The sequence below is a fragment of the Oryzias latipes genome, chromosome 17, assembly GCF_053564925.1.
Source record: "Oryzias latipes strain Hd-rR chromosome 17, Olatipes_Hd-rR_3.1".
Taxonomy (NCBI): Eukaryota; Metazoa; Chordata; class Actinopteri; order Beloniformes; family Adrianichthyidae; genus Oryzias; species Oryzias latipes.
In genome coordinates this window covers 27,376,188-27,401,493 of record NC_136253.1, presented here as the reverse complement: position 1 = coordinate 27,401,493, position 25,306 = coordinate 27,376,188, and the positions used below count along the sequence as shown (strand labels likewise).

The following is a 25,306-nucleotide window of genomic DNA, read 5'->3' as shown; positions in this document are numbered from 1 at the left end:
CTGCTTCCTGTCTCTTCTGCTTTGGTAAAAGACTTTAATAACTTTTACCAACCAATGTTTTTTTTATCAGCAACAATTAGATTAAACCATTTGATTTGTTACTGTGACATTTATGTTATAAAGAGTAGGAAAATTTAATAGAAACCATGTTTAAACAAACTTGATATTTCCCCACTAATCTAACCCTTTTACCTTCATCAAAACAAGAGTAACTCACCTCAAAAGTTTACCATTTTACTGTATTATTTTTTTTGAGTTTAGTTTGCCATTTTGTCATGGAAGAGCATGCACCACGCAAAAAAATTTTTTAAATTAATTTAATTTTGTACTCAATAAAAAATTACATCTAACATTTTGGGTGCTGTTGTCATGGTTTGGGTTTCTTTTGTATTGGTTTTTCCTTTATATCTTGTTCTGTCATGTTTGAGTTCTGTTTCCTGTTTTATTTTGAAAGGTTTCCTGTCTTGTCATGTTTTTGAGTTTTACTTCCTTTGTCCCAATCTGTCCTGATCATGTTCACCTGTGTCTTATCTGCCCTGTCTGTATATAAGTCTTGTCTCTGCCTTCCTCTTGTGCTGGTCCATTAACGTCGTAATGTCTCGTCCATGTTAGTCTTCTGCCCTGTTCATCATGCTATGCCCACAGTGAGTTTTGGTTTTTGTTTTGTTACCCTGCTCTGCAGCGCTTTTTGTTAGTCATTAAACCTTTGTCCTGGAACCGTGTGCTCCCGCCTCTGCATTCTGGGTCCTTCCTGCCCGCCTGCCCCTCCCCACATGACAGCTATGTTACTGGTTCTTTACATATTTTTTTTAAATAGAGAAAAGAAAATTTACAAATAAACGATTATTTTCTTTTGTCACTTTGGGGCTTCCTTACACTGAATGCCAGCTGTCTCACTGAAGTTTCACGTCTGTAACCGGAGAAACGCATCTGTAGGGCAACATGTGGCTGTTCTCCACCTGTTACTCTTTTTTTTTTTTAGTCACATTTCAGCAGAGAATGTTGCCCTTCCTGTAAAAAGGGATTTTTAAGATATATGTTTTGTAAATTTCTTTTATTTTGTTGTTTTCAGGGATTACCAGTCTGTTTAAAATCCCACCACAGCACCTCAAATGTGTTCAAACCCTGATTTTGACCATATTTTCTTTCCCTTCGTTGTCTTTTTTAATTTCTTCACACGTGCCTTTGCTGTATGTTTTTTCATTGTTGCCCTGGTCCACAAAACAAGTGTAAGATGTCAAGTTTTCTTCTTTTTACTCATTGGATGTCTTGCAGATTAAAAGCTTCTGTCTACTGGTAAGACTTTTAAACCCTGAAGCTGCAGCTTCAGACAATGACACTCCCACCACCTTGTTCAACAGTTATTATAATACTCTTTTCAGAATGCTGTTTATTTTACATCAGATGTAAGAGGAAACATGTTTAACATATTCAGATGTAGTCTCATCAGTCCACAGAATATTTTCTCTGGAATTTATTTTGATCACAAAGCTGAGGAGAGTCTTTGGGTTCCCTCTGTTCAGGAACGTGAATGTCTCATTTTTACTTTAGTGAAATAAGTTATCTTGAGTCGTAATGGATGAATCCCTGTTGTATTTTTTTAAGATTTTTTTTGTTTGATTAAAGATCCATTCTGATGAAAATAGTGTTTTTAACATGTTCTTGTAGCATTTCTCATTGTGGAGGACTTGTATGAAGAAAATTAATCTTAAAATTGGGTTTCTGTGTATTTATTTTTTCAAATCTGTGAATCAGGAGCAAATAAACATGGCAGTTGATAAAAACTTGTAGCAGTGACGTAAAATCTACACGCTACAAGCTCCCTGCTCCGCTCCATTCTGATGCATCCACTTGTTGTTTTGGCTAAAAACGGCATCATCAAAGTTAAAAGACTCTGAGGATCCTTTTAATATAGATTAAAAGATGATTGGGGTGGGTGTTTATCCACTTCTCAAAGTTTTCTGCATTTTCAGATGATGGCTTTAGGTAAAATTTTAAGGAAGTCAGTTGAAAACATGTCAAACTTCCCAAAGGCCTGAGAACCCTAGAATTACCAACATTATTCTTAGCAATCGAATACGCAAGCAGAAACAAACTAATTACAAAAAGCATTCAACAGAATAATTTCTCAGAGAAATAACATCAGTGGTTCACTTCATTTAAAGGCTATATTTGAATTCCTTTTCTGGTTTGAGAGACTATTAAAATAAATGGATTATGTGCACTACCTGAATATCTGCACTTTCTGCTCTTTATGATTATGATGCCACTCTGGATTTGCTACTCTGGACACTGAACTGGAACAAATCATATTCATACATTTAGCATATTAATGAAGCTAAATATCAGACATGCTCTCCCTTGTGTTGAAAATGCAAGCATGCCTGATTTATTGTGGATGTGCTTTTGCAGAGCAAGGGTTAGCTCATTCCTTTGGGGCGAGTGCCCTTCCTGTCACACTGATCAAAGACTTTCCCTTGATATAAGCATAAACTGCTCCATGCCCCATCACCGTCAATGTCTGTGCATGCGTGTGAGTTTGTGGGTGCGCCGCGAGTGTGTGCGTGCCTGCGTGAGAGGTGAGGTGGGAGCGTTGTGTGTGCATATCCAACCCCCCCTCCATCACCAGAGGCTGTATTATGCATTGTTGTTGGCATGGCCTACATGCTCACCCAAGCATGGTGCGGTGTGGTACAGTACACACGTCTTCCCATCCCCACTGCACTCCTCTGTCATGTCCGCGGGCCCGCTTCATTTACTTTGGCTCCTGAATTAATGCTAGTTAACTGTCACATTAACTCAGATCTGTTAGGCTGCTTTGTCAACAACATAAACTACCCTCAGTATGTGAGCGTTTAGGTTATTTTTGCTCTACCACGTATCACACACATGAATGCATGGAGTTTACCTGAAGCTTCCTCAGTCCATGACCTCCGTCGATTCTAAACCAAATACATGTTGCATAAGCTGTATGAGTTGTGAAACTTTAGACAACGCATATAAAATGTCCTTACGATGGCGGGTGTATAGTCCACTGAATTTGGCTGCTTTCTTCCGCACATGAGGCATTTCTTTGCCTGCACGAGTGTCCTTGATGCGTCTGTCATGTCTCCACATTTCTTTATCTTATCTGTGTCATTTCCATCCCTTTCTTGCCATCTTTGAGCTGCTAATTTTGTCTAAACTCGATGCCAAATGTCTGCAAAAAAGATGCTCCAAGTGGGTGACAGAAGAGATAGCATCCCCCCCTCATGTGTCTTTCATCCTAATCCTCAGTCTCTGTCCGGAAAAGGGCCCCCTTTTCACTTGTGTGCCCCAAAGCCTCTTAAATGTGACCCGCCTATGTCTCCCTCTGAGCTCTCTCCCACGGCCAGAAAACTGCACACACAAACGCACAGATACACACACGCATGCGTTTTAGCCTATGGTAGCAAAATACACGAAGGGACAGCTGCTAGTGCTTGTAGAACGTAATACTTTTCAGAGAAAATCAAGCACAGGTCAGAACAGATTTGCTCCAGAAAGTGTTAAAGGGGCTGTACGGCAGCAGGATTTGCAGAACTGACACAGCCTCTTACTATTTGTTTTGCCTGAAGGTGGAAGCAAATTAGCAACGAGGATGACTAACACAGCTGCTAGGAGAGCGTGTCTCTCGTTAAAGGAATTGTCCTCAATAGAGATGGACGTTTGGCAGCGCGTTATGTAACCGAATGTGGCTCATCTTCAGGCGCTATGTGTGTGCTGGAATTCCTGTGTGTGTGACTGAATCCTTGAATATTTAGAGCATAAATTATGTTTTAGAGGTAAACAAAAGAGAGGAAGTGCTTCGCTAAATACAAATTAAAATAAACAGAGGTTAATTTAACAAGGACAAAAAGGTGAACTGACAGATGGTTAGCCATCATTTTTTTGACCAAAATGTAATTAACTTCTATTAAAAACTATTTAACTGTTGGTTACTTATCATTTTAATAAGGAAATGAAGAGCTGGACAGTTACCTAAAAAAGAAAAAAAGAGGGATCACCAAAAAATAAATCTCATTATTGATTAGTAATTGGTCATTTCTCAACTATCATAATCCATATCTTTTGTTCACTCTGTGTTACGACATATTTCTGTTTTATTCTTTATTATTAAGAAAATTGTGTTTTAATGATTTCCAGGCTGTTAAGAGGGCCAATTTGCACACAAAAGGTTGTCTATAACAAAGTGCAAGTGAACATAACAGCTTCTCTGTATTTCTGACAAAAACAACACAGCTGTGAGTTTTAGCAATCCTATATGTTTTTCAGAAACACAGGAATGGTACAGCTTTATGATACATACCTTGTGTCATAAGTGAACAGTTGGAGAGGAAGACCCACTCCAATGACAATTGGGAAATATGGTCAGTCATATTGCATTTATCTCACGATGGAGCACATAAGAAGAAAATTAGACTTAAAATTGCATTACTGAGTATTTTTTTTTTGTTTGTGAATCGGGAGCAGGCAAAAACATGTTGCTTAATAAAAGCTTGTAAATGTGAATTAAAACCCACAACAGCAGGCAACAAGCTCTCTGCTCCACTCCATTCTGATGCACCCACTTATAGACAACTAGATCCATGCACGTCTTTATTTTTCTTGTCCGAGCTGGGATCTGCCTCAAAACTGGACGGCTGGATTGCTCTGACATGGCTTGCCATTTTTGCTGCACCTGTAATGTGAGGTTGAGGATTTGAGGGGCTGTAACCTAGTGAGAGAGAGCATTTACAAAGGGATGATGGGAAATGGGGGCAGTCTTTTTATAAAGTCAGATGAAAAATTCAGATTTAACACATTTTCTGTCGCTTATATCTACACTCATTTAAAAAAAGAAATGATGTTGTATTCAAACATACAGGCTCAGCAACGCATTTGCACTTTTTACTTAACTTTATTTTAATGTGGATTTTTGGAAATTTGAATTATTGTGTGACTTTCGCTGAAAAATTAAAAGCTGCTTTTAAAGAGGGGAAAACCTTCATTAACCATACCAATAAGTAGCAAACCTGAAGTTTATTTTATGTATTCAGAATGGAAAAATCTTTTGGTCCGGACTCAGTCCCCTTAATTTGTTCTGGATCGAGTCCTGAACCTAGCCTTTGGTCTGTATTCAGACTGTCATCAAGCGGCCCATTCTATTATAGACCAAAGTTTGTTAACAAAACCACGTGATTAAATATCTTGTCAGTCATTGGTCAGGAACCACAAGGGCGGGTCATAACAACAAGAGAAAGACGGACGTACTGTGCTTTACAACAGTACAACTTGTTAAACTTTATATTTTCGATTACCAGTTTTGGACATCGGGAAAAACACTTTTTACTTGTTACTCTGGTACTCCTCATGGCTGAGGAGATGTGAGTTGACTCACAATTTCAGATAAAATTGGAATATTTCATAATTGGCAATTAATCTAATAATTATATTAGGTAAGCTTCATATTCACAAATCAAAATTTCAATCACAACTTGTTTCCCCTGTAATAATTAAAGAATTAGAATCTTATTTACATACCATTTTTAATAAATTAAACCAGGGGTCCCCAAACTTTTTCCAGTGAAGTGACGTTTCCCTTCTCTGATCGGGGGCCAGGGTCAGTTTGAAACAGAAAAAGTGTGACAGTCCCAGGGTTGCCTAAATGTAAATATTTATTGTTTCCCAGAAATCCACACATAACCAAATATAAATAACCCGATCTGATATCAAATAATCCTCTCTGGGTTCTTCACCAAAAAAAAGAAAATAATAAGAATCAGCAAACATATAATAACTTAATTGCTTAATAGCCATAATAGCTTTGAGAGTTTGCTCGCATTTGCAAGCTATCACATTTCTCTTTGTGACAGGATTCAGAATGTCGGTATAGATTGTATTCTTTGAATACCACCACCGTCTATTGGCAGATGATACAAACAGCCTTTTCTTTATGTTGAACAAAAAAATACTTGTTTGTCCACCACAGGTTAAATACCCTGCATTCTGAATCAAATTTTATCTTCTCTAACCTTTTTGTCACTTTTCCGTTCTGATTGGGGGTCTGTCCCAGCCGCCTGGACAGAGGACCATTTGGCAGTTCTATGACTGGAGCAAAGTCAGGTTGCAGTAGCAACATTTTTAGGTTGGCTGACGTTTCAATTCAAATAAGCTTTATTAGGGATTCCGTTGGGTAGGCCCAGTTCACCATGCTTCACCTTTCCATGCTTCCATGAGTCTCGATCACGTGGACATGCTAAAAAAAAAAAATGCAAGAAAAAGAAAAATGGTCCCTCTCTGGTATCATTCAGGAGCCCGGGTCAAATGCATGGACGGGCCGGGTCCGGAAACCGGGCCGCAGTTTGGGGACCCCTGGTTTAAACAAAAAAGCCATACGTATATATGAAAACTGTCTGTCTTTAAACATATTCAATGTATAGTGATATGTTTTGCAATATCTGTTTTATGCCATCTATGCCATCCCCTGGCATTCTCGTTGTTATGACTATTGTTCTTGTCATGCATTTTTGTTCGGTGTTTTGAACAATAAAAAACAAAAATAAACAAAAAACAAACAAACACAGAAACGCCTGTAAGAAGCGTTTTCAGCTGTGTTAAAATAATTGTTCTAACAAGTAAGCAGTTGGACTCTTTTACTTTTTGATAACACCATAATTGTTGCTTTATATAGATCTGCGGCTCATTTGTTTCTACATTCCTACTTTGTTTACATCGGCTACGGTGGCCGTTTTGTTCCACTCCGAGGACAGATTGTTTTCACACTGAGGAATCTCTGAGCGAACTGAATCTCAGTCCGGTTAGAAACAAACCAAGACCACCTCCAAAGATGGGTCTGAGAGTGGTTCCTGGTCCTGGGCCAGGGTCCACTTGGGTGTATTCTTCAGACTAAATTGGAACATTTTAAGTTCACAATATATAGATAGTAGGTAAAAAGCAAACTTCAAGTACTGCCTCACTTCTAGTACAGACTAAATATACTTGTAGTAAATATAGACAGAATACATTTTGCCAAGGGTAAGACGAAAGTCAAGCTTGATGGGTGATTTAAAAAAACTAAATGAATTCTTTGATCAGAAATCTCAAAACATTCCTAAACAGCTTCCTGCTGTAAGACGAAAGTAAAGCTTGATGGGTGATTTAAAAAAAAAAAAAGAATTCTTTGATCAGGAAACATTCCTGAACAGCTTCCTGTTCTTTTTCTTTAAACATACAGCTCTAGATATATAAGAACGTAAACATTTTTTCTAATCCCTACCTCTCTGCTTAAAAGCAGTAATTGTGTTGATATGTGAATTTGAGTTTTCTCTGTTCTTATGACTTTTCTTCTTTTGTTGTTGTAAAGCAGCTGTACTCCCACACTCATTTTAGAAACAAGTCATTTTCTATCTAACAGCCCATTGTGGTTTGGGTTTTCTTGTTGTAAATTGATGAACTTTATCACGATATCTAATATCTAAACCCTGCATAAACACACAGAACTTTCACTTAAAGATATGCATCATGTGATTGTTTATGCATTATTCACAATAGTCCCGTTGAGGTCGCAGAGACCCAACTTCCTGTGGAGTTACAGGAGTCCTTCAGAAGTGGTCATACAGTATGAATCTCACACAGCACTCAAAGCACTGAGCTCTCTCTGTCTGCGCTGCATTGAGTGATTTAACGTTGGCTTGCACTCTGCCTGATGTGACCCCACCCCTGGTAAATATAGGGTTGGAGGTTTCCTCCCCGGATAAAAATACACCGGGCTCTCGGCAGAGAAGGGAAGAAAATGAGCTCCCTTCTCTTGTGCACCCATTGTGCTCAAGGATCTAAAGATTTATGGATTTTTCTAAACTTCTAAAGGCTAGGAATTAAATTACAGAGAAAGTTTGACTGTATAACTGCAGTTTCATATGGGTGGCATAACTGAGTTAAAGCGCTCATCTGGAATGAATCCTTCTTCCTGCTTTTTGCCTTTTTGACCCACTTGAGCTTCTGTACTTCACAGCTTGTGACATCATCCCGGTGGTGTGTCAACCTGACAGAGGCCTTCAACTGCACCGGACCCACTTCACTGAGAAAATGTTGCTCAAAAGTGTTTTAAAAGCCAGAGTTTGGTTAAACTGGGCCAGTCTAAGACCTGGATTTTGAGTTGCTTTTGAAGCCAGAAGGATTTCTACAAATAAAGTGAAATTGAAGACCCAGTTCGAGCTACTTCCTTATTTGAGGTGGAAGCTCTCGCTTTTATGCCCTGTCAAATCGAAGCGGTAAGAAAATTTGCGGCAGGCTGTGATTACTCAATTGTTTAGTTTTAGATATGAAGAAGAGGGTCTCGTATGCTCTGCTGACATCTTTCTTTTTTGTCTTTTAAAGAATGAAGAATATGCAAAGAATCATGCACCTCTCTTCAAAAGTCAGGAATTCGAAGATCTGAAAAGTGCTCCCTGAATTCTGTAGTCTTTTTTCAGCATAGAAACATTTTTTTAACAGACAAGATTGAAGATGAGTCACGGAGAAAGATCTCAAGGGACAGGACTGGGAGATATTTTTAACATTTTGTCACAGGCACCATCAGAGCGATTGCTGAGTCTGACACTGCAGCTCGGTGGTTCACCTGAAGATGTTATCATACAGGCCCTGTGTCTGATAATCCTCAAAAGAGAACTACATGCTCTGGACAAACTGCGGACCCTTGAGGACAACCCTCTCGCCGACTACCTTGCTGAAAAGCTGCACCCGAGCAGATTAGAAGATTTTTCCGTTCACTGTGGTCAATTTCAGGCCATCACAAGGGAACCTTTGTCAGCACTGGCTCGGATCTTTAAAGTGTTGTCACAGCAAAGGCTGTGTGATCAAACTGTAAGAGATCTGGCATACAAGAGAGCGCTTTCCAGTGACGGCTTCGATACGAGCCCCTCCAGCAGCCTGGATGATCACGAGTTCATAGAGGAAGCTAAACTTGTCTGTGGGCCTAAGGTTTTGGAGTGGATGTGCTCCGCCAGCAACCCTGAACCAGAATTCACACATTCCAAGACGTGTCTGAAAATGAGTGATAACACTCCAAAAATAGGCATATCTAAAGATTCATCAGCAAGCATCGACTGCACTCCGAGCCCTTTACAGGAAAGCCCTTCAGAGCTATCGTACCCTAGTACTCTTGAGATAAGCTGTCCTCCTACTGTTTCATGGAAAGGGGACAAAGAATCTCAAGAAACATTAGAAAACGTAGAACAAAAACCAGCTGCTCTCAGTGCTTGTGAAAGTGAAACAAAGATGGCCTCCGGGGAGCCTCTGTTATCTGTGCTTCAACCCACTGGATGCTTTCTGTCTGAACCAGAAAGATCACATCCAGCATTACCGGCTGGTACGTCACAATGTCATGTAATGGTCCAGGAAGAAACCCCAGACACTCTCAGCATAAGATCACACATAAATCCACCATCTTCTACAAATATCTGTGGGTCAAGGTGCCCAGTCCAAACAAAGATTCACAACAGCAAAGGTTCAGACGAAGAAGAAGAGGAGGAAACATTTTATGCATTTGTAATCTTGCATGCCCAAGAGGATGAAGATGTGGCGGAGCGCATAAAGGACAAAATTGAAAAGATCATCAGCAACAAAGGTGCAACTTTTTCTGAGGACTTTGCCGTTCCTGGAAAGTGCCCCCTGAGGTGTGTGGAGGATGCAATCAACAACTCAGCGTTCACCTTCTTACTGCTTACCCGCAACTTCAAGTCAAACCTGGTGAAGATGAAGACGAGCATGGCCCTGATAAATGCAATAAACAAGATGCACAAATACAACACAGTCATCCCTCTGCTGCCACAGGAGAACCGCATGCCCAAAGACCTCATACCCATGGCCGTGCGGTCTTTAGTTCCACTAGAGGAAGCAAAGAACTTTGAGAAAAAACTACAAAAGTTACTGTCTCGAGCAAAAATACAAACTCAAAAGAGAGTCTGGAAAAAAGAGCAAACTCTGAGAGTTCAGGAGGAGCGACTGCGCCAGTTACAGCTGGAAGAAGACAAGCAGAGGCTTTTGAACGAAAGGCTCTGCATGGGCCTGAATCACCAACAAGAACAAAGTGGTGAAGAGGGCAGGACTTGGCAGCAAAGACACCCAAATATTCATATTGAAAATGCTAACTACATTATGATTGGTAACGACTCTAGGATGATGGTGGATTTGGGTGGAAGTGCAGACAAAGAGGGTTCAGTTCACACTAAGCAAGACTAATGATTTGACTTGTCTTCCATCAGTACATATGGGAGAAATTAACACTAAAATGTAAAAAAATAGTTTTATTTCTTTTCATGAGTCCAATGATTTTAATGAAAAACTAAATAAAACAGTTGTTAACCAAAATTCCAAGTGTTCTGACTGAATTTTTGGCAAAAGATCGCCATCTACTGGCTAATCTGTAAAACATTATTTAGTCCTTTTTTTTGTAATAACTTATTTTTGACACCAGAGGGAGCTGTAAGTACACAATCCTTGTCCTGCAGTAAATCATTCAATACCAATGGATCACATTTTTGAATATGAATGATAACTTTTTTCTTTTTTCAGGACAATGTTTTTTTGTTGGAAAAATTGTTGGTCCTTTATCATAATTTTGCTTAACATCTCACTCAGATTTTGTTTTTCTCTAAAATAATTTCTCTGTAAAGACAAAAGAATGTTTTATCACTTATGGACACAAACATGTGTTTCTGAGGCTCAATGCTACAGCTTAGCCTTATTCTTCAAAAATTTCCAGTGCAACTGAACAGAGAGGTTGTCAGATTAGTGTATACTGCAGATATAATGATGTAAGAATTTTTAAATATGGAGGAAAAAAACTCGTATAAAACACTTTCTGTTTTTTGTAATTGTGCTTTTAACAAATGTGACTGTGCCATCCCCATGTTACAGAAAGAAGCTGTTTAGTTGTGCATTTCATCAGGATCTACCGTTGACTGTGGGTTTTTCAAGTCGCTGCTGAACTTTTTGGAGTGCAGCATTTCGTGTTTTCACTAATCTTGTAGTCAGGCAGAAACATTCAGTTGTTTGAGTCCAAAGCAGGATTTTAAGGAAACAGTAGGAAGACGTCAGATGTCACAACATCATAGAAAACACTTATGACTGAAATCCAGATTTTCTTTTTTTAAAAATCAGACAAAAAGATCAAAATGTGCAACTGTTGTTGCTGGTTTAAAAGTTTTTAGTTAGGGAATTTTGAAACTGCCTGCATTTGTCAATGGAGGAGCCTCTCAGCCAACAATTAAGTCTTCCTTTTAAGTGATGTAAAAAGATGATGTAAAAGAAAAGCTTAAATTATTGTTAACAGAGTTTCAAATACCCCCCCCCCCCCAAAAAAAAAAGTACATAAACAAAGGAATTAGGAACTTGAAAAACAAAAAAAGTAACTGCTGCTGTGATGTGAGTGTAAATAACTGCAACAGAGATAGAGACAGTAGTGAGGCAGGACCAAAAATAAATAAATAAACATTGAAACAATGAAAAAAGGAACAAGATTTAATGACTGTCTCTGATAGTTTTTTTTATTGCATCCTAGGTTCACTTTTAAGAAACCAGTTAAATACACCTTTTCAGTATGCTTCTATTATACTCTAATTATTAAAGAAACCCCGTGTCTATGAAGTTATTCAGACGTTATGTAAACCAGCATGAATGGTTGCAGGTGTTGAGATGATTATTCAATGCACTAAACTTTCAATGTAATCTATAGGCAGGAGGGCCTGTCAGAGAAAACGGAAATATAGACAAACAATTATTAAAAAAAAAAAAAAAAACACAATCAATTAACCCAATCAGTTAAACTCCAAATACATTATGAAAATTTAAATTCTTTTAAAATTTGATTTAATTTCGATGGAGGATGTTTTGTCAAACTGGGCCAAGAACTGCTGGCAAGATTTTGAGAAATGTGGATTTTATGAATTTTAGAAATGAAATCAGCAGCAGCACGTTTCTCTGTGGAAACAACATCTGGGACAGAGTTTGGAGACTCCACCTCTGCCTGCATTTCTGAAGGGCGACTCCTGTCAGGATTCATAGCTGGGGTGGGTGGATCGCGCGTGCGCAGTGCGTCCATTCTCCGATCTGCGGCAGGAAAGGCGCAGCGGAGAAGAAAAAAGGACGGGGAGGAGAAATGTTGCGAAGAAAAAAGACGCTCATGGACTACTGCGGCTGCTTCAGCTCCTCTGTCGGAATGACTTTTGCTGCTGGACTGTAACCCCTGACTGTTTGTGAAAATGACGATAAAAACACCAGGGAATGGAGAAAATCTTCACTGAACTCTGTGGGGTTAAAACGACATTAAAAGTGAGGATGGCGTTCATGTAACGGATCATACGCAGCCCTGCTTCCACCAAGCTTCAAGTCTTATTTGTTCCATTTAGGATTTTTTCCGTATTCAGTTCTTGTGAGCGGGATGTCAGGAGCTTCCCCGGCTGACTGAGCCCCCACTCCCCCGGCAGCGGGACGCAGACAGACGGCGACGATGGGAGATGCGGCAGATGACAGAGGGATGAGAAGGACCTTCATCGTCCCCGCCATCAAGAGCTTCGACCACTACGACTTCACCAGAGCCAAGATCTCCTGCAGCCTGACGTGGCTGGTGGCCAAAGCGTTCGGCTCTGGTAGGTGGCGCCTCCTGAGCATTTTCATTTTGGGCGAAATAAGTGGAAAAACAGCGCTGAGCCAATTATCGGACAGACGTGACAGTGAGAGCCGCTGTTGCGTTCATGGACCTCTGTAAAAGTTGGACTTAAAAATACCTCCATCAAACTCTAATATGTCTAGTATATTACACGTTATATTTTTATAAAGAGAAACAATAACAATCATTATAAAATATTTAAAATTAGTGATGCTAGGAAACAACACGTTTGCATTGAATAAAGACTCGCGATGGATTTCCAATTCTCATGAACGTGTTTGTTTTGAAAGGAGTGTCCTCATGGTCCTAAAGGTGATGTGCGTTAAATCACTGCATCCTGTCACAAGGTTATTGGTTTAACTTGTGCTTACTGCTAATTATTCCCCACAGCAGCAGTCAGTGTGTTATATAACCCTCTTTAGTGTCAGGCTATCAGCCAGGAGATGTAAAGGCATTGCTTCCTCTTTATTTAAATTCTGAACTATGTATATTAGAATTTTAGGCTGAATAATTTTAGGCATTAATCGTAATAAATATACTCTAAAGCCTTTTTTGCTGGCAACAACAAACAATTTTGACTACAATTCTCACAGAAATGATCAGATTACAATCAAAAAGGGTAGGTTCAAAAATGCAAATGCATTTAGAGACGTACTTTGATGAAAATGTGTTTTTAACATGTTCTTGGGGATTTTTCTCAAGGAGGAGGACATAAAGGAAATTAGACTTAAAATTTCATTTCTGCGTCTTTTTTTAAATTTTTATTCAAATCATTGTGAATCAGGAGCAGACAACTAAATACAGTTGTAAAAAGTTTGTAGGTGTGATGTAAGACCAACAACGGCAACCTGTCTGCTCCGCTCCACTAGTTGACATCTAGATTCATGTACGTCTTTGTTTGTCCGAACTGGCATCTGGCTCTAAACTTGATGGCTGGATAGCTCCAATATTGCTCACTGGTAATGTTAGATTGTGGGGGTGAGGGGTTGTAAGCTAGCGGGAGAGTGTAAACAAAGGGATGATGGGAAATGGAGGCAGTCTTATTCCACAACTCAGAGATGAATTCTTTATGAACCACTGCCGCTCTGCTGCATGATAACAAGTTGTTCATTTGGCTAAAGAAATGCATCATCACGCTTTTAGAATTGCTCTACAGATGATCGGAGTTGGACTTCATGGTCTACAGTGACTATTTTTGAGAGAAAACAAAGTCTGACTTTTGTTTATTATAATTTATTTTATTTTCCAGAAGTAAAACAGTTTCAAATCAAGATCCGCATTTTTAAAGAAACCCCAGTTGTGTAATTATTATACCGTGGTAGTATATCAGATAATGTTTGTTCTCTTCGTGATGTTTCTTTTTGGTTTGTCCTTTTGAGTCCTGAAAGCAGCTCCTTCCTGTCAGCCTCATAAATGCTGAGTAACTCCTGCTTTTTTTCCAGCTCTGACAAAAGGCCAGAACAGAAATACCGCCCTAAAACAGCCCCACCTCTGAGTAAAAGCCATTGATCTGACCTCCCATGCTGCACTATTTTCTAACCCCACACAGCAGGGGGACACCGAGGATTCAAAAGGCAGAGAGGCGGGGTTTTTTAGCAGACTGCTGCTGCCTTGCTTTTGAACTGGCCCTGCGATGACACACTTTCAGCTCCTAGCACCACCGAGAACTGTGGCCCAATTCATAAAAAGAGTCCTCAGATGCTTGTTTGGCCTAGATAGCAACCATGAGTTTGAACGTGGCGCTGCTCAGATGTAAAAGTTTCTCCATCAGTTTGAACTTTGTCTCTAGAAGTTGAGAGATTTCCAAATGTTCCTGGTTTTCCTAATGAAGAGTGAAGAGGAAAAAAAAACATTTTCAAGGCACGAATGATGCATAAAACAGAACCTTTGTTCATGTCGAGCTATGAGAGAAAATATCTTTTAAATGTCAAAGCATAACAAGCATTTGACTGTGTGGTGGAAAGACTCGGGGTCTTATATGATTAAGTCTTCAAATATATTAAGTAATTAAAGAATAGCACAAGTTTGTGCCGCTGGGAAATAACTTAAACTGTGTGTTCGATCTGCAGCTTATTATTGAAGTCTTAAGCAGATGGATCAATTTAAATATTAATAGAGATTTTGGTTTTTTAGAGGTCAGATATTTAGTCCATTTGATAGGACTTTGTGGAATGCAGAGACTTTTCTGAACAGGATTTTTCCTTTAAGGTCAAAAGTATGACTCTAAACAAATAAAATTAAGATTTTTTTGTGGAAATAACGAAGCCACCAACGTTAGCTGGAGGATAGATTTCATTGAACATTTATTTTATGTCAGTAAACCCCCAAAATGTTAAAATAACGTTACTATTTCATTAAATTACAATTTAAATATATTTAGTCCTGCTTTTGACCGATTTCCATTTAGTCTTGATTGACTAAATGGACTAAATATATTTAAATTGTTTAAAGCAAGTTAATTAGAAAAATTTAAAAGCAACTTTTTTTTTCTTTCAACATAATAAAAAGTCAATAAAAAACATTTCTTTCAACACATTTGTTGCTTCAATCCTCATTTTCAGCAATGATCCATTGGATCTATGAATTAAAGCAACTGCTGCTTTAAATGAAATGATTCACATTCTTGCTGGATGCTGAATAATACAGTCCCTCTGCTGTTTTATTTTTCGCTGCACCAACTATGCCCGACCTGTTTGGAAAAGCTGCAGAGCAAGAATTATTTATTTTACAGAGTCATGCTGTTGTGATGGCAGCAGCATGCACTTCTGTGTTGCATTTTCACCTCAAATCAAATCACATTCTTCCCTGTAAATAGGGACAACTTGATAATTTAGTACCAGATGCCACAAGTTTAAAACAAAGTTAGGGTTACCCAGCATGCTTTAAGTATTGCCATGATGGATGCTTATTTGAATCACCTGCCTAGCGCTTTTTGTGATTTTCTAAAATGATATATAAACATTTTTTTATTCACCTGTTAAATGCAAAAAAATGTCAGCTTGCTTTTTCGTTGTTTCAACTTTTGTAACTTTTAGCAACCAGCCATGTTCCCAGAAGGCTTTTGGAGAAAAAAGAATCTGAGAAAATTGTCGTGATTTTCACTACAGAGATGTTTATTTTTACAAAGCAGCACTGCCTGGGAGGCCTAAAGATCCTTATCAGTTTGAAGCTTCGCTCTTTGCACAGAGATTCTGTGAATCTTTTTGTTTTTTTGTTGGAGAAAACCTCAGACTGGTTAGATAGATTGGGATTTAGCATTTGCAGATGATAATAGAAGCTTTTCCACGTCACATTTGTGACTTATGGTCTGTTATGCCAACTTGTTTCTGCTTCTCCCACAGAACAGAAACATAATTTAAGAAATGTTTTCTTTTACTATTACAGAAGCAGAATTTTCTTACTTTTTCACAACTTTTTATGTATTTTTAAACCATCATTAAGAAATAAAAAAGATAAGCTCTGCTGACCGTCAGCTTGTGTATTCTGAGTGCTGTTCCCAGGGGTCTTCAGGGGTGCAGTCTTCTCCATGCCTGAACTTCCTGTAGGAGCTACTTCCTGTCTATTTCCTCTTTGATGGCCAACACAAAAGCCAGGGTTTTTACTTACAGGGGCAAATTTTCCTAAACTCCATTGTCATTTTCCAGCTTGACGAATCTAAAACCTTCTTGAAATGCAAAACTCAGTTCAGTTTTCTGAAAAACGTTGTCAAGAAATCTGCTGTTATCTGAAAAAACCTGACCGTTTGACTTTTTCTTTGTAAACATTGTAAGTAAACACTGAAAATGTAAAGTTAGGGCTTTTCGCTGTGACAGAAGTAGGATCAGTTTGTGACGGGATGGAAGAGGGCTTGTTGTGAAGTGGTTTACCATCTGCCCTGTTGCTTTAAATGTCTCTTTTCCTGACCCAGTGCGCCTGAATTGGGGGGAGCCACTTTAACCACAGCCACTGGAAAACTGCTGAGGCTTCATCACACGCTTAATGCTGGGTTTATTTCTGAACAGACTGTACTTGATTAGTGAAGATGGATTGAGCTCTTTGTCTGGTGTGTTTTGAAAAAGAAAAATGGAGACCTCTGGGAAGGATTTCTGTGCTGTCCTGGTTTTTCCTCTGAGTAATGCAGAGATGAGAGGAGAGGAAGTTACTCCAAATGCTCGGAATACACACACACACACACACACACACACACACACACACACACACACACACACAAACACACTCAGTCTTACATACAGTGGGTCAGTAGTGACTAGAGCCATTACACTTTGAGTCACCATGTGTGGTTAAGAACAACACAGTTATGCCGACTGGGGATCTCCTGAAGTTCTGTTTTGTGTCTCCGCTCATTGTTTGAAATGCTATTTCTTCTTCTTTGGCTTCATACTTGACTATGTAGGGAGCAGCCCTCTTTATGGGAACCAAATCCTGGTTCTGATGAGGTAGAATGGGATCTGTGAGGTGCAGACCTTGACTGTAACTGAGAACTGGACTGAGCGAGTGTGATGTCACCCACAGAAAATGACTTACTTCCAGCTCCAGCAAAATGAAGTCAATTCAGTGTCCGTCCATGTTGGAGCAAGACGTCATCAGTAAGCAATGTTTAATCCAAGTTAGTCTGAATCAATGTTTCTATGGCAACCACTCTCACCAATCAGGAGTGAGCTAGTTGGAAGTCCACACCCCTGCCATTTGAAAGCGGGCTCGTTATTAGCAACATGAAATCTGTCAATCAAACATTTCAAACGTTGGATGAGGGGATCAGTAGGCACTGCATGCTTTTATTGAGGCATTTTATTGGCCATTTTATATCTTGAATAACTTGCACTAAATAAGAATATCACAGGAAAAAATATCGTTAGCAAGTAGATGTTAAAAAAGAGAGGTTTCTATGACAAACATAGATTGTGTCCTTCACTACTTACTACTTAGCACACCATATAGGGCATACTGCATTTTGTAGAATGTCTGAATCTACAATTACAAAATTCAGTGGCCTGGAAATTTCCCAAATGTGTCCCAGATGTCTTCAAACAATGCGTTGTGGTCGAATATCGACCACAACGCATTGTTTGAACAATTTATCATGGGAAAATTTTTTAATTTCATTTCTTCTTCATGAATCATCCAAGTTTTCATCTTCATAACAGAGGATTTATTAAAAAGTCTTCATAAAATGATCCTATTTATTAGTTTTTTACTTCGGGGAAAGTGTGACGTGATATTTGCCGTTAAAAAAAAATAAAGTACTGAGCATGATGTCCGAATTGCTTTTAAAATCCAGGGCAGAGCTTCCCACTCTCTATACCAGTGTTTTTCAACCAGTGTGCCGCGGCACACTAGTGTGCCGTGGGAGATGGTCAAGTGTGCCGTGGGAAATTGCCCTCATTAATCATTAACTGATCTAAAAACATTTTCCATCTCCAGGAAATAAGCTCTTTGTTCATCCAAACAGGCCCTGATAAAACACTGAGCAGTTAGGAATATAAAAGATCTTAAAATTAATTTTTCTTTGTGTTTATTTGATTCTATTAAAGACATTTTGATAAGAATACGGTACCGCGATTTACCTGCAGCTATAGTGGTTTGCGGAAAAGTCCCGCCCCTTTAACTGTCTCCGCCAATCATTGTTGAAGTCTTAATCACATGTCATCAGTCTGACCAATCAGAAGTGGTTAATGTCTTCACTTTCTTGTTCTTAATTCTGCTGATAAAGTCGCTCAGTTCTAACAAAAATACCAGCTAAAGCTCGTCTTTAGCGGTGTAGCTTTCCACAGAGTCCGGTGTCAGACCGTGTCAGACCGTGAACAAAACAATGAAGCTCACAGACGCGAGTCTTTCTGCCCTTTTTCGGCAGTTTTCACACTACATCTCCCATGATGCATTGGCTTAAAGGGCCAGTGTCCCCGTGTCGTCCGCGTGAAATGTCTAGAAACCTCAACGAATAAACAAACAGTTTCTAAATTTTCTAATTTAACTTTTATTTCATGTCTTAGAAAAAACAGCCGCAACTTCCTGCTTTTTCGGCCACAATTATCACAAAATGCACAAAATGCACGTGAGAGGGGGGGGGGGCTGTCAATCAATACAGACCATGAATTACTGCTTTTCTTTTTTTTGGATGCTGGTGTGCCGCGGGATTTTTGTCAAGGTTAAAGTGTGCCGTGGCTCAAAAAAGGTTGAAAAACACTGCTCTATACTATAGTTTTTTAGTACTCAGGGAGAAGGACAGTACTTTGGACATGGTCATAATGACTGATCTAATAGCTGTTAATCCTCAATAGAAGTCAGTTGGAATTTGGCTTCTTGAAGCCAGCAGGTACTTCCTGTTTGGAACATGAGGGGGAAAGGATCACACAGTCCAGTTCTTACATGTAGACAATGGTTGCAGATTAATGTTAGATCTAATGTGTTGAGGTGGAGAACTCTACTCTTTAAGGGTGACGGTCATAATTAACTTCTAGATATCTACGCTGATCACCTACACAAATCCTGTCCAGTCAATCGGGTGGTTAAAGGGCAGACAGGGGCAAAGGAAGCCAAAAGTGGCCTTTCAAAGACTGGAGATCTGTGGACACCCTGGAGAGTGAAAACCTGGATTTGTCTGCCACACACTTGACTAGACAGAACAACACCTTAGCATCTTAGAATGAGACAAGGATCAATGCAGTGAGACGGTCGATAAGGAACACGGATGGAGCTATTTCTATTGACAAAGATTAAGAAATCATTAGTGCAAGCTTCTTTAAGCTTTGCCAAAAATAACAAAAGCAATCATTTTTATTGAAATCTTGAGCCCCTAAAATTATTTGCTACGCCCCTGTACTGTGAATGCTGGCCAATCTGGGACATCAGCACCCTGTCCTTAACCAAAATCTGCGCTGTGTCATTGCTATGGCAAGAGGCATTTCTTATATTTGGAAAACTCATTAATAATAATAATCCATCAACAATAAAACTGTTTCATTTGTAATGGGCTTTCACTCTGCTGTTCTCATTTGCCACCCTACAGCGTGGACCAGCACCTGAGGGAGATCACTAGGTCTCCTGATGAAGATTTCCCAGCAAGAATTTAGAAGCTTAGAGCAGCGTTGGTCACTTAAAGAGTGTGAGAAGTGTTAAACTCAGTTGAAATGAGAAAAAAATTGGTTTGGATTTCGAACCCAATTCACTTTTCCATGGATCTGAGAGAGCAAACTTTCATCAACACCGTCATCACAGAACCGTCTGACCGTCTCAGTGATTCTGATGTTAAGCACACAACCGACCAGATATATATGTGAGAAAATGATCCCTATGGAAGAAAAAACTCACTCAGACTCTATGAAAGCCACCAGGCTGTCCTCAAATGTAACCCAAAGAACAGAGAAGAGGGGAAATTCCATGTAACACTTGGCATGGCACCTCGAGGTGGAGTCCAAGACATTTAGCTGTTCTTGGAGAATATTCGAGGAAAGAACTCATAGCCGTAAGCTTTCATGTTTGTTTGTTTTTTAGGCTATTATCTTTAAATCAGATCTGCTGGATGATGTAACAGGTTTCTTGCTTTGTAACCTACACCTCCTCTAACACACACAGGTCACCATGTAACTGACTCATACAAGCTAACAGTCTGTTCTGAGTGACTGCACAAGAATTTCCCTCTAGAATGTTGTTTGTACTCTTCCTTATTTTTCCGCTGAAGATCTGAAGGAAATAAGTGTGTGAGTGTGTGGCAATCACACACTTGTTGTTGCTCTGGGCAACAACAAAACATTAAAAAAAGGGGACTTCATCTGTTTTCCTCCCTCAGATGTGGTGCCAGAAGAGCTGGCTGAACCACTCTACAAGGACCAGTACAACCAGGAGCACCTGAAACCCCCGGTCGCCTGCCTGCTTCAGTCCGCTGAGCTCTACTGTCGCGCCGGAAGCCTCATCCTGCGCAGCGATGCCGTCAAACCTTTGGTGGGACACAATGCCGTCATTCAGGCCTTGGCCCAGAAGGGCCTGTATGTCACCGATCAATACAGACTGGTCACAGAAAGGGATCTGATGTCCACACCCATACACATGGTGAGTGGATGCATGCAACTTTGTAAACTTGTCATCAAATTCCCTTGTTTTTCAAACAGTAACACATGACACGCTTTATGCTCATGCTATAACTGCATAGGGCACTTAGTGGTAACCATGGAAATGTGATCTGAAAAGGCTGGAGCTCAGTTTAGATCACTGTGTGACTTTACACGGAAATGTGTCGAGTGTTTATTTGCTCATCTTCTCACACTCACACATCACATTAACAAGAAATCTATGGATTACCTCATCGCTTTAGACATATACAAGAAACAAATTTGGATCCACACGGAAACTCCATTATTTTTTCTTTAACCAAAACATACAGCCCATAAAATACACGTGGAAACGAACAACAGAAGACCTAAATCCTTTAATCTGAGATTCTGAAACCTGAAAATGACAAAAGGTGCATGAATCAGTTTTTGGTGAAAATGGGGGGGAAAAAAGAATCTGAAAGCTATGTTAAAGGGTCTATATCATTCTTTTCTTAAGGCTTACCTTAAAAAAAAACCTTTGGCACGCTAAACAACATTTTTTTTTTTAAATTGGTTTCGCAGCTCATTTTCCTACCCGGAATTAAGACGACTCCATCTCTGAGCGTGTCTGCATTTCGCCCACAAAAAAAAAAACAACATCCGAACTTTTGCAAAGATGGTGTGCATGTTGTGCATATAAAAGAAAAGTGTTTAGTCGATCACTGCAGAGAAAGTGGGTGTGTATTTTAGCCTGGGGGGCGGTGCTGGCAGCGCAGACTTTTCCTGGAAGGAGCTTTTTCTCACTTTCATAGGTATTTATGTGAGAACCCACTCGTTTTCCTGGGTTGGAGGGGACTGATACTCAGTGCAGCGATTGAGGGATACTCAAAAATAGGTGAATGGATCAAAGTATGGAAGGTTTTTCTTGTGAGGAATTAAGATTATGATAAACCCCAAAGATGAAAAAAAGTGGACTTAGCATGATATAGGGCCTTCAGATTAATTAATTTTGGTCATTATCTGGTATGGTTTACATAAGGTGGTACATCCAGCTCTGGAAGACACTTTCCCTCTTTCACAATTGCCACCAGGGTTTGTTTCCTTCAGATTCTCTGGTTTCTGTGGCGAGTGTGAAAGCTAGCCTGAACTCTGGTCTGGATGCGAGGGTGAGGGTCTTGATTCACTTGAGAGTGACCTAAAGTACAGAAGGGAAGCAAAGGAAGTAGATCAAAGTTAGCATTATTTTTCGGTTTATTGTACATTTGTATTAGAAAATCCTTACAAAACTGGAAGGTTTCTGGTTCAATTTCCTGACTGTGTTTTTTATTTGTACTTTAGGTTCTTCATTTCCAAACTATAGATGTTAGGTTTACTATTATCCGGACTTTAAGTTCAGATAGTGGATTAGATCTCCAGGCCTCGAGGGCCGGTGTCCTACATGTTTTCCAACTAACCTGCCATTGTAGACTGTTATTGGCAAAACCCACCCGATCCAGGTAATGAGCTCCAGAAGACGTAACGTTTCCGACAAACAAGCTGGAGGTCAGTTTGGCCTGGAGTCTGACACCCCTGGATTAGATGGATGGACACAAAAAATGCTTCTTATGTGATGTGTTGGACATTTTTAGTTTGAAAAAAACAGCACCAACCACTAGGATACAGTTTTGTTTGTGGTTTATCCTTATTATGTGTTTCTGTCTGTAACTCATGGTCATTTTTTTTTAGATCTTGTGAGAATTTTTTTGTTGGTTCAGCCATAAAAAGGGGCTGTGAGTTTATTGCAGCAGCTGCTAACACACGCATGGCTGGAGACCCGGCACTCCTGCTGACGCCAAAAGGTGTCTGCATTGCAGTGCACTCTTTCCTCCCCCCTCCCTGACTGGCTTTCGTCTGATTCCGTTTCTTTCCTCTACCATCCTCATTTTATCTATAGCAGTCTTGGTTGTCCCTTTATTCAATCCTATATTGTCATTTCTTGACTGATTCTCTTCTTTGCTGATTATTTTACATGAATGTTTAATAATTAATCATGTCCTTTAATTCTGTTCTTGCTGTATTTGATCCTTTCTCTGACTCTGTCAGGCCTCGAGACAATATTTGTCTTTTATTTTGCACTTGTTGCGTGGTTTATTGAGTGAAGACGTTTCGACCGTCAGCCGTAAAAGAAGTGCAAGCGTTCCCCAGAAATTCAGAGACTTGTTTTATGGCTGCAGAGCCGTAGTCAATCGACTTTTGTACAACATTCATCTTCATTTGTGTAACTCAAAGTCACCCTGTTTGCCAATCGGTCCATCTCTTCCGTATCTCTGTTCTAATTGATGCGGCGGGAGCTGCGAGGTCGATTGAGTGTGTGCGTTTGCGTAGTGATTAGCATCACATCGTTCCCACTGAAGCTGAGGCTTTTATTTTGGAGTTTAGAAAAATGATGATCTCATGATTTTCCAAAAAACGTGGTACAGGAAGAGGAATAACTCATGTGGAGTGGGAGGGGGAGTACGAGGCGTGTGGCGGCCTGTGGGGAGGGTGAGGGAATTAACAGAGAAAAGTGGGGGTGGAGTTCAGGGGCTGCCATTTGGCTGTAAACCAGGGGGGGGGGGGGGGGACAAGAAAGTGGAGTAAGAGGAAAGACGGAAGGGGGACGAATGAAGCAGACAAATTCTGGAAGGAGGGAGATGGAGGAAAAGGAAGAAGCCTCTTTGGCTCGGTGGGGGCGTATGCCGTGCCAGAGAATGAGTGGAAAAGGCCCACTGTTAATATGGCCATCTGGAAAGAGTGGAGGAAGAAAGGGACACGATTGAGGAGGGGGAGAAGTGTGAAGCTCCAGAAAGCAAAGGGGTGGAGGAGGGTGATGCAGGAAGACGTGCATCGCTGCAGTAACGTGGAGGGTGGAGTCTAATCTGATACATAGATGACCCCCCCCAGAGTCCTGCACGTCTGTAGACCTCCAGCAGGGCAGTGGAACGCCTCATGACTGCATCAAACTGCAGCGGAGGACATTTTGGACAATGGCACCATGACGGTGCACATCTGGATGCAGGCAGGCGTGCAGGTGTGAAGTTGTGCAGCAGAAACATAATTGCAGTGACGTTGGTGGAGAATGTGGCTGCTTTGATTGTGTTTGCTCAGCTGAATTCTCATGACTACCTACAGATGCCTTTGATGGAGGACACACAAACACACTCACCTTTGTTGAGACGATGCCACCGATGCTCCTATAGGAGGGTTTTCAGGATAATCTGCAGCTCCGCACAACTCTTTATGATCATTGTCTGCCTTTTCCACTGCCTTATAAGGCGTGTCTGTCATTGTAACACACATGCACACACACAAAGGAACACAAAGATCTTTGTGGAAGGATAACAGACAGCACAGTCCCTTTAAGTTCATGCTGTAAAGGCATCTATTTACTACAGTGAGTAAGCGGTGACTGTGGCTCCTTTCTTCTCTTTGCTGTCTAATATTTGCACGATAAATGAACTTCAACCCAGAATACAAGCAGGAAACTGTGGATTTTGTTCAATTTTAGTTTTTTAAAATATGAGTTAGACTTGAACAGAAAATAATTTTGTCCACGGTGGCCTGAACTGTTCTTTTTACGTTTTGATTTCTGGAATTTTGTCCTGATTTCCAAAATGTAATGTTTTATTATTATTATTATTATTCTTTTTTGCTTTTTATTTTTTATCATTGCAATCTTTAATATGTTTTTGTGTTGAGTGATTTTCTTCATAAAATTGGTACTTTAGGGCCACCGTATTTAAAAAGTTAATACATTTTTTTCTTTCTCTTTTCTTTTAAATTTCAGTTGAAGCAATAAGTGTACAATAAGGATACAATGAGGAATGATGCAGACCAAACTCATCTGTGATATTCTTGTTTAAAGCAAGAAACAAAGTAAAAACATAAATAACAAAAAAGTACAACAGAACATTAAACTATTTTAAAAAACAGAAATGAAGTCTAATTTGAGCTTTTGCCCATTTTTGAAATGTACTCAGATGTGATGATTTTATTGAATGAATCTAACTGAGAACTGATTTTTCTAAATTTCTTCTCCTGTGATCTGCTCTGACTCTGCTGCACACACAGACACACAAGCTTCTGAAAGACATTCAAGATTTCTGTGCAACTAAGACAAGCTTTAATCAGAGGAAAGGCTCAGTGGGATTTTGTTTTCTGGATCTCCGACTTGAGTCAGTCCAAGCTGCTGGACCCCCCCTACCCCCCACCCCCATTTCTGACTGTCTGTCAGTCAGTCAGCTGTCAGCCAGATGTTCTGCAGCCCCTCCAGGAAAAATGTGAGCCATCTGACAATATCCTGGCATTGGAAATGAAATTACAGACTTTCATAAAACAAGGCTTGTGTTTATAGAAAAACCAGAAGATATTGACTGGAGCCTTTAGAGCGATCAAAGGTGACGGCGGGTCACTGCTCTCCAGAGCTCCATCCATTTGTTCCAGTTTTAATACATTTGTTGTGGCTTTTTATTTGATCTAGTTTAAGTATTTCTGTAGTCTATAAAGCAGACATAAACAGACATGTGTGACTTTATTTCAACAAAAACACAGCATTTAAATCGTTAAGAACTAAAAACAGCCTTTCTTGCTCTTG

General features: G+C 39.8%; 2 protein-coding genes across 9 annotated transcripts in view; both read left to right on the top strand.

The window, feature by feature from the left end:
- The first annotated feature begins 552 nt into the window (after positions 1 to 552).
- Positions 553 to 10,368, top strand: ticam1 (TIR domain containing adaptor molecule 1). 2 transcript variants are annotated; one of them, XR_013650633.1, is made up of 3 exons: positions 553 to 644; positions 8,012 to 8,270; positions 8,377 to 10,368. XR_013650633.1 is itself a non-coding variant. In XM_011486761.4 (2 exons), exon 2 carries the CDS (start codon positions 8,506 to 8,508, stop codon positions 10,237 to 10,239), a length of 1,734 nt encoding a protein of 577 aa, XP_011485063.1. In that variant the 5' UTR covers positions 8,130 to 8,270; positions 8,377 to 8,505; the 3' UTR covers positions 10,240 to 10,368. The 2 variants fall into 2 exon arrangements, 1 of the variants encoding a protein (XP_011485063.1); XM_011486761.4 differs by lacking the exon at positions 553 to 644 and having other exon boundaries at positions 8,130 to 8,270.
- Positions 10,369 to 12,089: 1,721 nt separating this feature from the next.
- camsap2b (calmodulin regulated spectrin-associated protein family, member 2b) overlaps positions 12,090 to 25,306 on the top strand; it is a 33,599-nt gene continuing 20,382 nt past the window's right edge. For 4 of the 7 annotated variants that reach the window (XM_011486760.4, XM_011486757.4, XM_011486758.4 and 1 more), the window contains exons 1-2: positions 12,090 to 12,647; positions 20,454 to 20,713. In XM_011486760.4, coding sequence (XP_011485062.1) covers positions 12,509 to 12,647; positions 20,454 to 20,713 — 399 coding nt within the window. In that variant the 5' untranslated portion in view covers positions 12,090 to 12,508. The remainder of the gene's footprint in view (positions 12,648 to 20,453; positions 20,714 to 25,306) is intronic. The other 3 variants (XM_078934925.1, XM_078934924.1, XM_011486756.4) reach the window with 1 other exon arrangement.